The sequence below is a fragment of the Staurois parvus genome, unplaced genomic scaffold (assembly GCF_062004578.1).
Source record: "Staurois parvus isolate SC_StPar_1 unplaced genomic scaffold, SC_StPar_1.0 ptg000761l, whole genome shotgun sequence".
NCBI classification, from domain to species: domain Eukaryota; kingdom Metazoa; phylum Chordata; class Amphibia; order Anura; family Ranidae; genus Staurois; species Staurois parvus.
In genome coordinates, this window is record NW_028318557.1 from 30104 (window position 1) to 43548 (window position 13445).

The 13445-nt window shown below is 42.4% G+C and overlaps 1 protein-coding gene across 1 annotated transcript in view; it reads right to left on the minus strand.

The window, feature by feature from the left end:
• Positions 1 to 13445, minus strand: part of LOC149444926 (ceramide synthase 6-like) — a 61098-nt gene that overhangs the window by 14221 nt on the left and 33432 nt on the right. The window contains exon 2 of the mRNA XM_089654393.1: positions 10838 to 10943. Within this exon, the coding sequence (XP_089510519.1) occupies positions 10838 to 10943 (106 nt within the window). The remainder of the gene's footprint in view (positions 1 to 10837; positions 10944 to 13445) is intronic.

The window sequence follows — 13445 nt, forward strand, 5'->3', positions numbered from 1 at the left end:
TGCTGTAGATATAGCAATGATAGCAGGGGCTCCTGCGCCCAGAACATTATTTCAAGGGCTCCTCTATTAAAAAAATTTTAAAAAAAAAACCGTTGAGAACGGCTGCTTTAATACAAATGAACTTGTGCAGAACAGCATTAAAACATAGCAAAGTGATTCTGTTTTCCAGAGTTGCTCTTCAACTATACAAGATATTAGGTGTACAAGGTGCACAACACAGTGATAAGTTATCTAAAAGTCTCTGGGTCAGATGATTTGTTATCTCCCTGCTCTATGACACCATTCAGGTCACATTCATGGATTAACTTCTTGTCTGCAGTCCACAGATTCAATGTACACATCCCACTATACTATTTCTGAGAATGAGGGGAATGGCCATATCTGGCCTGATAGATTTGTCCAATGCACATGAAGCGAGCACTGCGATATGCAAGTTTAACAGCAAAACAATACACCTTATATCACACAATGTTGGAAGAAACTCAGATTGTGGTAAAAACGATCAAACCTTTTACAGGACATGTTACCAATGCAGAACCTGATCACTGAAAAAACAAAATACAGCTACCCACAGATTGACGGATGTCCCATAAATAGCAGACCTGAATCTTAACAGCATTATTATTAAAGCCAAACCAAAAATGTAATATATAGTAGCTGATCAATTAGATGTGGTCAAAGCATTTGTGTTTTTTAGGCTGTTTCACCTGGTGATCTGGTCAGTAACACACCTCCTGTATTAGAGTGCCCCCATTCTGGATGAAGGAGCACTGGGGACACATTTGGCAGCGGCATTGTCAGTCTGTGGGGAGTGTCAGATGTACTAGCAGATATAAATACATTAATAAAAATTGCAACCAAACTCCTGTTCACCCTTTCTAAGCAGTTACAGCAACAGTTTTTCCTTTTGGGATAAAGGTTTTAGACAAATAAGAAATGATCATTGTAAGCACCCCTGTCAGTGTTGAATAGTTTATCTCATCCCTGTAAACTGATATCTGACATCTGGAAGAGAGCTTGTTCTTTTGAAAATTAACAGATACAAAAAGAAACAAAACCTAATAGGACTTTACTGGTACATTAAGCGGACAAGCTGATGTTATACATTAAACATATTTATTGAAATGCATCTTCCAAAACACATTATGTAAAAACAGTACTTGGCTAAGAAGCCTAAGAAGTCACAGCATCATGTTCTATGGCATCAATGTCCTTCAGAGGTCGATGCGTTTCGCTTCTTAGCTTCAAATGCCCTACCTGGAAGAGGTAGGTATGTGTACGTGTGTGTGTACGTGTGTGTACAGTCACAGATGAGGTGCAGGGGTGAGTGTGTTTTATGCTGGATAACTCAAGCAGCAGGAAGATACAACAATGAACTCTACTGCAAGCTGGATGGACTGCAAGCAAAACCCTGGGAAACGTCTCCTACAAGTCTGATTCCCACTCCTACTACTCTTTTTAATATGCCCCCCTCTACGCCTCCTTTTCATATTACTATCCTCTGTTCCCAAAATCTAATTTCTTTACCCCTCTGCTCCACCCCAAAACTTATACATCTCACCCTCACTGCTGCCATCTCCCTACTACTGCTCTCATCACCTCCTGCTAATACTTTACTCTCCTGCTGACCCAAACACCAGGACTGGAAGGCATGTGCACTCATATACATCCCTCTACCATCTTACTTTCCTCACCCTTCTTCTCCTAACCTCTGGGGATATCTCCCCAAACCCTGGTCCTCCACTATTTCACCCCCACACTAGGCACCCTCTTTCTTCCAGGAATAGCCGCAATACCCTCAATTTAATATCGGTCCCCGTGCTCTCAAAAAACCACCCTCCCTTTTTCAGGTGCGCTCGGGAATGCCCGCTCTGCCTGTAATAAGCTCACCTCTGTCCATGACCTTTTTGTCTCCCACTTCCTTAACCTACTATCAATTACAGAAACCTGGCTTCAAGCAGCAGATTCTGCTTCTCCCGCAGCACTTTCCTATGGAGGCCTCCTCTGGACTCACTCACCCAGACCCAGATGTCGGAAAGGTGATGGGGTTGGTTTTCTTCTATCCCCACTGAGCACCTTTCAAGTCCTCCCTAACCCTCCCTCTCTATCCTTCTCTTCTTTCAAGACTCACTGCATTCGGCTGTTTTCTCCCATTTCTCTGAGGATTGCAGTGATCTATCGGCCTCCTGGACAGGAGTTGCGCTTTCTTGATGATTTCTCCGCCTGGCTACCCTACTTTCTCTCCTCTGAACTACCCACTATCATTCTTGGAGATTTTAACATCCCCATTAATGTGAACATCCTGGCTACATCCCAACTCTTCAACATAACCACATCTTTTGCATTAGCACAGTGTATACAGTCCTCCACTCACTCTGATGGGAATACATTACACCTTGTTTTCTCCCGTCTTTGCACTCCCTACAACCTCACAAACACCCCCTTTCCTCTCTGATCACAAGCTCATCGCCTTCACAGTGTCCTCATCTCCAAACACCTATCCCTCCAAGCAGCAAACAATTACCCGCAGAAACCTTCACAACTTGAACCCTGCTCCTTTCCACTCTGCAACTGACCAACTCTATGACAGAATCTCTCTCCTGTCCTGCCCTGACTTGGCCACTGCTGTCTACAACAGTTCACTTTCATCCACACTAGACTCACTTGCTCCTATAACTACACAAAGCATCAGGCCCCGTTCATTACAACCGTGGCAGACTGGCGACACCGGAAATCTTAAGAGACATAGCCGCGCGCTGGAGCGATTGTGGCGTAAAACCAAATCTCACCAAGCATTCACCCTATATAAATCTGCTTTCTTAACATACAATTCCTCCCTTTATGCTGCCAAACAAGCCTACTTTGTCACTCTCATCAATAGCTTATCATCCAGTCCTCGTCATCTTTTCTCTACTTTTAACTCTCTACTTTCTCCACCTCCACCCAGTACCTCACTCACTGCTTACGAGATTGCAAATCACTTCAAAAATAAGATTGATGCAATTCGTAGGGGCATCGCCACTGCACAAACATTCATTTCACTTAGCATACCTTATACTAAACCTCCCTCAACACTTTCCTCTTTTGACCTTGCTACTACCGAAGAGGTCACTAAGGTTTTCTCAGAAGTCTGTCTTACTACCTGCCCCCTGAATCCTGTCCCCTCACAACTACTACGGTCACTCTCTTCTTCCATCCCATGCCCCCTCACTCACATCTTCAATCTCGCTCTCTAACGGTCCCTTCCGCTCCACTCTAAAGCATGCACACATCACTCCCATACTTAAAAAGCCCTCCCTGGAACTCACCAACCTGAACAACCTAAGACCCATCTCCCTGCTGCCATTTACCTCTAAACTCCTAGAACGCTTAGTCTACAATCGCCTGAGCTCCTACCTGACAACAACCTTCTTGACCCTTTACAGTCTGGCTTTCGCTCACAACACAAAACTGCCCTACTAAAACTCACTAATGATCTACTAACACCAACGGCCACTACTCCGTACTGTTACTACTTGACTTCTCCGCTGCTTTTGATACTGTTGATCATCCCCTCCTCCTCAAAAAGACTCCACTCTCTTGGCCTCCGAGACTCTGCTCTCTCCTGGTTCTCCTCCTACCAATCGCAGCGCTCCTTCAGCGTTACCTATAACTCTGGCGTTACCTCTCCACTCCCTCTTTCTGTAGGGGTCCCTCAGGTTCTGTCCTTGGACCCCTACTCTTCTCCATCTACACCACCTCCCTTGGTCACTTGATAAACTCCCATGGCTTTAAGTACCATCTCTATGCTGATGACACACAAATCTATCTTTCTACTCCTCACCTCACCCCTTCAGTCTCCTCTCGCATTACTAACCTACTAAGCGACATATCGGCATGGATGTCACTCCACTTCCTCAAACTCAATCTTTCAAAAACTGAGTTACTAGTATTTCCTCCAGCCCATGCCCCCTCCCCTGACTTCTCCATCAAGATCAATAACACAACCATCAGTCCCTCCCCTCATGCCAGGGTACTAGGTGTAATCCTGGACTCCCATCTGTCCTTTCAGCCCCAATTCCAATCTCTGTCCAAATCTTGTAGACTTCACCTCCGCAACATCTCCAAGATACGCCCTTTCCTAACCTCGGAAACCAGTAAGCAACTTATTCACTCCCTGGTTATCTCTCGCCTTGACTATTGTAACTCTCTTCTCATTGGCCTACCTAATCGCAGCATATCCCCTCTTCAGTCTATCATGAATGCTGCTGCCAGACTCATCCACCTTACTAACCGTTCTGTATCAGCCACCCCTCTCTGCTAATCCCTCCACTGGCTTCCCATTGCCCAATGGATAAAATTCAAACATTAACAATAACATATAAAGCCATTTATAACTCTGCCCCAAATTACATCACCAATCTGGTCTCCAAATATCACCCAAACCATACTCTCCGCTCCTCGCACGACCTCCGGCTCTCTAGGTCCCTTGTCTCCAGGACTTCTCCAGAGCTTCCCCCATCCTCTGGAACTCTCTACCCCAATCTATCAGACTATCACCTACTCTGCTCACTTTTAGGCGATCTCTGAAAACCTCTCTCTTAAGGGAAGCCTATCCTTCCCTCAGCTAATAATGGAATCTTCTACTCCTATCAATCCATCCGCCACAGTTACTACCTTTTGTACCACTAGCCCCTCCCTCCTAGATTGTAAGCTCCAAGGAGCAGGGCCCTCCTATCACTCTTGTATTGAAAAAAAAAAAAAAAAAAAAAGTACACACACACACACACACACACACACACACACACACACACACACACACACACACTAATCATGCAAATACAGTGTCACAAAAACCATTCTTTGTAGACTCACATGCCAACATAAACAGTGATGTGGGGCAACAGCACCCACATATAGGGGAAAAACATGGTCTTGGGAGAGCGTCCACATCCAGAGCCCTTGCCCACGTCCCCAATCAAATGGAACCCTGCAGAAAGAACAACAAAAACAGTTCCACTACAGAAAGAAAGGGCAGGAGAAAGAGGCAGAAGGAAAGGAGGGGGGGGATAATACCATCCCAAGCATAACTAGCAGTAGGTCACTCACTGACTCAAGAGACAAGCAGCGGATATATTCGTTGCGGGTATTATCCATATGCAATATATTCCATGGATGCGTTCCGAGAAGTAATCTAAATATAACAATATGTATGAAAGTCAGTATGGAAATATTCACAGTCTAAGGAATCATAACCATATCCGGCAAACCATTCCCAAACCCCTACCTGGTAATCCCATCCAAAAGGGAAGGTGCAAGAAGAATGCAGGACCGGACAATTGTTGGACTATGCTTCAGATGTTATTATCCCCCCCCCCCCCTCCTTTCCTTCTGCCTCTTTCCCCTGCCCTTTTTCTTTCTGTAGTGGGACTGTTTTTATTGTTTTTTCTACAGGGTTCCATTTGATTGGGGACGAGGGGGAAGGGCTCTGGATGTGGACGCTCACCCAAGACCTGTTTTGATCCTCTATGTGGGTGCTGTTGCCCCACGTCACTGTTTATGTTGGCATGCGAGTCTGCGGAGAATGGTTTTTGTAAGGTTTATGACGTGTTTGTGACACTGTATTTGCACGATTAATGATATAGATATATATATCCATGTATACACACACACACACACACACACACACATATATATATATACACACACACACATCTTCCAGCTAAGACATTTGATTTGCCCGCCTCCAGTTTTGGGGTCCTGAGGAAGCTAACAAGCAAAACACGTCGACCTCTAGAGGACATTGATGTCATAGAACATGATGCTTTAACTTCTTGGGCTTCTTAACCAAGTACTGTTTTTACATAATGTGTTTGGAAGATGCATTTCAATAAATATGTTTAATGTACAATATATATAAAAGTGCAGCGCTAAAAAAGTTATCATACATATAGGAAAAACACAATGATTAAATGTGAATAAAAATAGTCCCAGCAAAGGTGACTTGGAGTAAAAGTGCACACTAACCAGATGTGCACATTAAAAGTGTAATGTAGAGATCATAAGGCTCATGGGGTAATCATCAGAGTAGAAATGGTGTTCTCTTGGTCAGAGAGGATCCCCGGGTGGTGCAGAGCTGGGCAGGAAGAGAGACTCCTTGATAACCGAGAACAGAACGATGATCTGCCTGAAGAAAACGACTCCTCCACTGGGCAAAAAAACGTATCTGGAAAAAAGGTTGCTCCCTGGATTTGAGTCCCTGTAAGGCAGGGCTCAGACTTGGGGAGGTAGAAGCAGCACAAGAATCTAGTCAGTTACTGTGCTAATATGCGTGTGATAACCGTGTCTATAAATCCTTGTATGCGAACTGCATGAACTCCTCCTGGATTTATAGTAATTGTATAATTTCCTTTTACAGGATATTTCAGGAGATGCATAGAGCCCCAGTGCTCTGACACCAGCTCTTCCAGGCCAAGAACAGAACCAGTCACCTTGCAAAGAAAATCCAAACTGACCCTGTTTAACAATTCACATTGAAAGCAGGGTTTAGTTTGCACACATTTCCAAATATATGTGTAAACTGCAGTGCCATTGTCAAGGCTCCTCTGTATACTGCGGTCCTTACTACAGACTGGGGCTCTATGCATCTCCTGAAATATCCTGTAAAAGGAAATTATAGCACAGGAACTGACCAGATTCTTGTGCTGCTTCTACCTCCCCAAGTCTGAGCCCTGCCTTACAGGGACTCAAATCCAGGGAGCAACCTTTTTCCAGATACGTTTTTTTGCCCAGTGGAGGAGTCGTTTTCTTCAGGCGGATCATCGTTCTGTTCTCGGTTATCAAGGAGTCTCTCTTCCTGCCCAGCTCTGCACCACCCGGGGACCCTCTCTGACCAAGAGAACACCATTTCTACTCTGATGATTACCCCATGAGCCTTATGATCTCTATATTGCACTTTTAATGGGCACATCTGGTTAGTGTGCACTTTTACTCCAAGTCACCTTTGCTGGGACTATTTTTATTCACATTTAATCATTGTGTTTTTCATATATGTATGATAACTTTTTTAGTGCTGCACTTTTATATATATTTTCTTGTGAGGATTTTTTTGTTGGTTATCCTGTGTGCCTAGCTGCTTTAATTTCTAAAAAAAAGCGCTCACTTATTTCTTTATGTTTAATGTACAACATGAGGTTGTCTGCTTAATGTATCAGTAAAGTCCCATTAGGTTTTGTTTCTTTTTGTATTGCATATTAGAGATGAGATATACTTTCAGTCTAATATATTTGAAAATTAACAGACTGGCTGGACAACCAGAAGAAAACCTAAAAAAAAGTAATGCAGCCATCACATCGAAGAATTAATAAGCTGCAAAATAAAAAAAATTAAAAAAAATTTGCTTTTGGATTGAATACTACTTTACCTATCCAACTCTACCAGCTGGCTGAAAAGAACACATAGTGAAAAGTGTGTTTCCTTTTCTACTGTGTCCCAAAGATCTGGTAAAGCCCTACAAATAAACATGTGATTCCAGCAGTCAGTTGCTGGTATTTCTTGGAAGTCAGTCCCCCACATGACTGACGGGATGAAAGCCACTCTCAGATCAGTCTAGAGTCTTTATGATCATTCCGATGATTTCAGTTTCATATACTGCAGCTTCTTAAACCTGCAACATGAGCTACACAACAGCCACAGGGTGTACACATTGTAAATACCTATTTAATAATAATAGCATGATATGCTTTCACTATGAGGGAGATTTACTAAAGGCCAAATCACACCAGTGCAATGATCTGCGTTTTAGCGCAGATCAACGAAAGGACATCTGAAAAACAATTTCCAATGTGTCCTATCCACACCAGAACTTTGTGTCAAAAAAGGTCATATGCTTTAACGCACGCTAAAATGCATGTCAACGGATGTCAGAACGTGACTAAAATGGATAGAAATGTACATTCATTTTCTTAGGGGCAGTTCACAATACAAAAATGCACTCCAGATGCATTCCGGATACATTTTTACTTACAGTTCACACCACACGGAGTTCAAGTGCAGTTTTGGTGCGGTTTGCCATGTTCCAGTATGGTTCTGTGCAGAAAAAAATGCAGCATGTTCTAATATTTTTTTTCTGCACCGGAATCTGACTGGAACTGACTGCACTAGTGTGAACCAGGGCAATTGGAATACATGAAAAAAACACTGTGCATGCATTTTTGATACAGAAAAAAAGCACACTGAACTGCATCTAGTGTGAACTAGGCCTTAACATTTTAGCGCATGTCAGTGTGAATTGGTCCTAAAACCTAGAAGGTGATTGGTTATTATGCACAGCTCCACTAGAACCTGTGTGTATCAGTTTTAGTAAACCTTCCCCCATGTGCTGTCCCATTAGGGATAGCAAAAACACATGCTTTAGGATCATTTACTTCTATTGCATCGGACGGTTTTGCTGTGTTTTCTGAAAGTGCACCAAAAGTCCTGCCTGTAGGACTTTTGATCAAGGCCATAATAAACATGCAACATGCTCTAGAGTCTCCAGTTATTGTTTTTTCATGTTACATGAAGCATTTTCTGATCCTACAGTTGTGTCGGTGGGATGGAACTGGAAATTCTACTGGGGAAATCTCCCTACTTGGGAGTCCTGCAGAGAGGAGCAGTTCAACCTGCTGTCAATCATACAAAATCCAACACCAGTTTTGGGTAAAGCGTTTCTAAAATCAGCTTGAGTAACAGTTTGTTAAGGGCATAGTTGACTTTGGTGACCATGCTTGATGTTATAACCATTTTAAGAATAATTTTACATCCAGTTCACATTTGAGCGTTCGCAATCCCAAAAAGCTATGCACAAATGACAAAGCACACCATGCCTGTTCAGGTACTCTCTCAATAGCTCCAAAACACTGTGTGGTCTGGCGCGATACACCACAGCAAACTGCACCGCCGTAAAGCTTGTCGCCTGAAATAATGATAATGTGTGCAGCGATTTATCGCAAGACAATCCAGGTAGAACTGTACCACGTTTTGGTGCAACTGAAAATGAACAGCACCTCAACAGGTGTGGAGCGAGTTGTTTTGGAATGGCGGGCAGAATTTGGGCCTTAGGGCTTAAAGTGGTTTTAAAAGTTGAAGGATTTTTTTCCTTTCACATTCAGTGCTAGTTTGCATATGTGCAGATTGGATGCAGTTTGAACCGCATGCAATCTGCATGACATGTCAGATAACATTGCTACCTATAGTGCCTGTTCACATAGTATGTCCAGTGCACTGGCAGCGCAGACTGAAAAGAGTCCTGTACGATTTCTGAGCAGTGCGGTCCAGTTCAGGTGCAGATTACAGGCTATTGACTTCTATGGGAACCTGATGTAAACCTGACATGAACCACTGAACCACTTCTGTGTCAATTAGCTGTGAAGCCTGAGCTTCAATCCACACTGCACATCTGTGAATCTGCTCTCAAAGCATTCTACGCATGAAGGTAAAAAACCTTCTGTGTGCTGCTCCCCCCACAGCCCATGCTACCCCCCAATACTTACCTGAGCCCAATCTCGATCCAGCACTGTGCACAGAAGCCTCGGCTGAATTTCAATACATGCATGACCAGCTTAAAGTGGTTTTAAAGACTGAAGTTTTTTTTAACCTTAATACATTCTCTGCATAAAAAGTAAAAAAAACCTTCAGTCCGCTGCTGCTCCCCCCCCCCAGCCCCCTTACACTTACCTGAGCCCAATCTCAATCCAGCAATGTGCACTAGAGCAGCAGCTCTCTCGGCTCACTCTCTTCTCATTGGCTGAGACACAGCAGCAGGAGCCATTAGCTCCCACGGCTGTCAATTACAGCCAGTGAGGGTGGAACGGGGGGTGGAGCTAAGCCACACAGTGTGTGTTTTATAGCCGTACAGAGCAGACTTAGGAGAAAGCAGCTTGCTCTGAGAGCGCTCAGCAGGGTGGAGGAGCCTGGAGCACCGGCGAGGGATCGCAGAAGTAGGAGATCGGGCTGCTCTGTGCAAAAACCTTTGCACAGGAGCAGGTAAGTATGACCTTTTTTTTTTAAAATAACAAAACATGCCTTTAATATCACTTTAATATGTAACATGGTCACATTCTCCAGCACCCCACCCTCAAACTGCCCCTTTTCTTACGTGATCTGTGGGATGTTTTCTCCCTGCAGACATCTGTTGCAATTTGAATTTAATGTGGCTGTGTCTACCCGCACAGCTGCATCTTCTAATCACAGGATCTGCCACCACAGCAGAGGAACTAATAGAGCACACTGGAGCACAAGTACAGTGACACCATCACACTTGTAGTCCACTGTTTAGTTCCTCCAAACCCATAACAAAAGGTCTGTAAGTGGTAATAAACAGTGCAAGGACCGATGCATTTCCGCCAACTACGCACTGGTCGCGGCTCCAATGCTCTGTAGCCTTGAATGCAAACACTTAATAAATGTGACATTTTTGTATTAATGTGGGTGGAACTATTACAATTTTGCAAAGGTGGACTAGGCCTTTAAAATACAATATTTTCTATGTGCACTGGCATATAATTACTGAGCATGTCATTCTGTAACATTATCACAATTTAATAGATACAACTTGTCTCTTATCAGTGCCAACATTTCCATTCACTGCTGTGTGCTACTGTGAGTTGTGTACTGCTGTAAGGTTGGCACCACCTAGGATAAGTCTTACCCCAACACTATATATATATATATATATATATATATATATATATATATATATATATATATATATATATATATATATATATATATATATATATATATATATAAAATAAATAACATACACAAGAACCCTTCCCAGTGTAGAAACAGCAGATCTCTAGCTGCAGACACACACCTTTGTGATGGAGGTAAAGACTTTTTCTAGGATGGAATTTGGTTGTGCTCTGCGTGGCCCATTCCCTTGAAGACCCAGTCGAAGCGCACATGGTCTAGCGATAAACCTAGAAAAAGATTTGAATATGTAGTCAAAAATCTAAAACATCAATATTCAAAACAGGCAAAATAATACTACTATAAGCTATAACATGCAGTTTCTCAAACAGATGGATTCACTGCCTAATCTTCAGGGCCGTCTTGTTTGGAAGACATAGGTTTAGCAGCACAGATTTGGTAAATCCAGTACTTCAGGGATTAGGATTAGGGTTGTCATATAGAAGGTTAACTTTAAGGGTTAGATCTTTGCAGTCTATTTTTAAATCAGTGAATCTGACTTTCACCAAACATACCCTGGGAGAGAATCACTCATTTAAAAACACAGACCTAGAAGATTCTCCAGCAGAGAATGTGTATTGAATGTCAGCTACACTGCTTTATAGATATGTTCCTTTGTGTTAAGTCATAGGGTTAAGCAAATATTCATTCTAATTTTGTTCCCAACAGATACATATTAGTACTATTAGGCCCCATTCACACTTGCGAAAAGGGCTATGAGCGATTACATGTGGGAACACCACTGGGCATTCCTGGCAATTAGCTGAGGGAGAAGGCCCCACTGAAAGCAATAGGAGGCTGACAGCTCCAGCAGCGAATTGAGGCCGATAACACCTAGCAGCGATTACCTGCAAATGATCAGTCCTTGACAGCACCCAGGGATGATCATTCATGGGTAATTGTTGCTTGAACATGCAATCGGTCACAATTAGCTGCAAGAGCTGTCAATCTCCCATTGCTTTCAATGGGCTTCCTCCCGCAGCTAATTGCCAGGAACCTCTGCTGGGGTTGCCACATGTAATTGCACATGGCCCAAATCGCAAATGTGAACAGGGCCCATATATAGCCATTTAGAAAGGTAGATGGGGCTCCTGATCTAATCAGCTGACAATGCATTCTTCTGCAAGGTCTGCAAATCAATGTCTCATCTACTAGAAAACCAAGCAGTATATTCTTGGTCAGCTGGGGAGGGGAAATGTATTTTTTATTAGCAGTTCCTAGAGTTCTACTTTAAAGACAATTGCATGTACAGTATGTAATTTTTTCATTTTTTTCTTTTAGGTGTTAACTGATGCCAAAAGCAAATATACACCGCTTGTCAGAAAAGAATCTAGACAAAATTGTGTCTCTGTAGTCATTACAATCTTTTGCTAGTTCAAGGATTCTGGGGTACTCGAAACGATACCTCGCGGGAACCTACAGGTGTCAGCACCCAAAGTTATTATTAAGGCCACCCTTACAGCTTAGTCTGCTTCTGTAATAGACACCAAATACTCCACAAATATTCTACAAGGTAAATAAAGTTGAAAACTGATTAGGCACAGTTTTACAGAGAACTCTTTATAGAATCGCTGAATGAAGACAAAAGCAAACTTTTTAAAGACCTGTCATGCAGCACCAGAAAAATTCACAGTGACGATACTTTGTACATGGTCCTTCATTGGTTATTCAGATTGTACATGATAAAACAAAAAGGAGATGCAAAAGTTCTCCTAACATGAAAATGAATGGCATATTATAAATTGTATGACATCTATAGTGTGTGCTTACTATGGCAACTTATTGGCTGTTGAAGCCATGCACAAAAATACAGACTATATCCCTTCCAGCACCTGTTAAGAGCAGATCACAAACATTAAAGGATAACTTCAAATAAAAAATAAAGAAATCATAAATGACCTTTTTTGGCATGTAAAAAAAAAAAAAAAAAAAAAAAAACGTACATTCACATGCAGGACTCCTAAAAACTGTCAAGTGTACTGTATCTGCTTGCCGGTACATTCCATATGGGCATGTAGGTACAGTCTGACAGGAAGACTAAATGACTTACCAAAGGATTCAAAAGCACCGTGGTAGTTCATTGAGAACTACAAGCCGACAGCAGAAAAAGCTGTCAGGACATGTAGTCATTCACAGAACTCGGTAAAAGAATGATGTGGCCTTGTGGGCAGAGACCAGCATGGCTGCGCTGTTTTAAAAAAAACTGACAGCTAGTATCAGGAACTTCTCTCTGTACTGCTGTCACAGGGAGGGAGGGGGGAATCAGGCAGCGGCTGCAGCATTGGGCACATGTAACATGTTACACCTTAAAAACAGGTGAAACATGCAACATGTTCCCAGAGGTGAACTTATCCTTTCAAGTTCTAATGATATGAAAGTGGGATGAAAGCTTCCATTCACTAGATTGCATATTCATCCTCCTACAGTCTCCTCCTTTTAAAATGAAGAGAACAAGTAGTAGTAGTTTAGACTTTCATCAGACCGCAATGCGCCACGTGTTGGGTTAAGCTGGCCATAAATAAAATCGCTCAAAATTTCATTTGAAATGCCCAATCATTCGACTTTCTAAATTCTAACGGACTCATATCAATTCTCAAAATGCAAAGATCTATGACAAAAAAAAAAAAAAACACAAACAAAAAAATTATTATGTTGGAATTTGTTTTAGAATAAGCAAACAGTTTTCAAAACATGAGTAGCGGAATCGATCAAGAATAACACAATAAATGTAG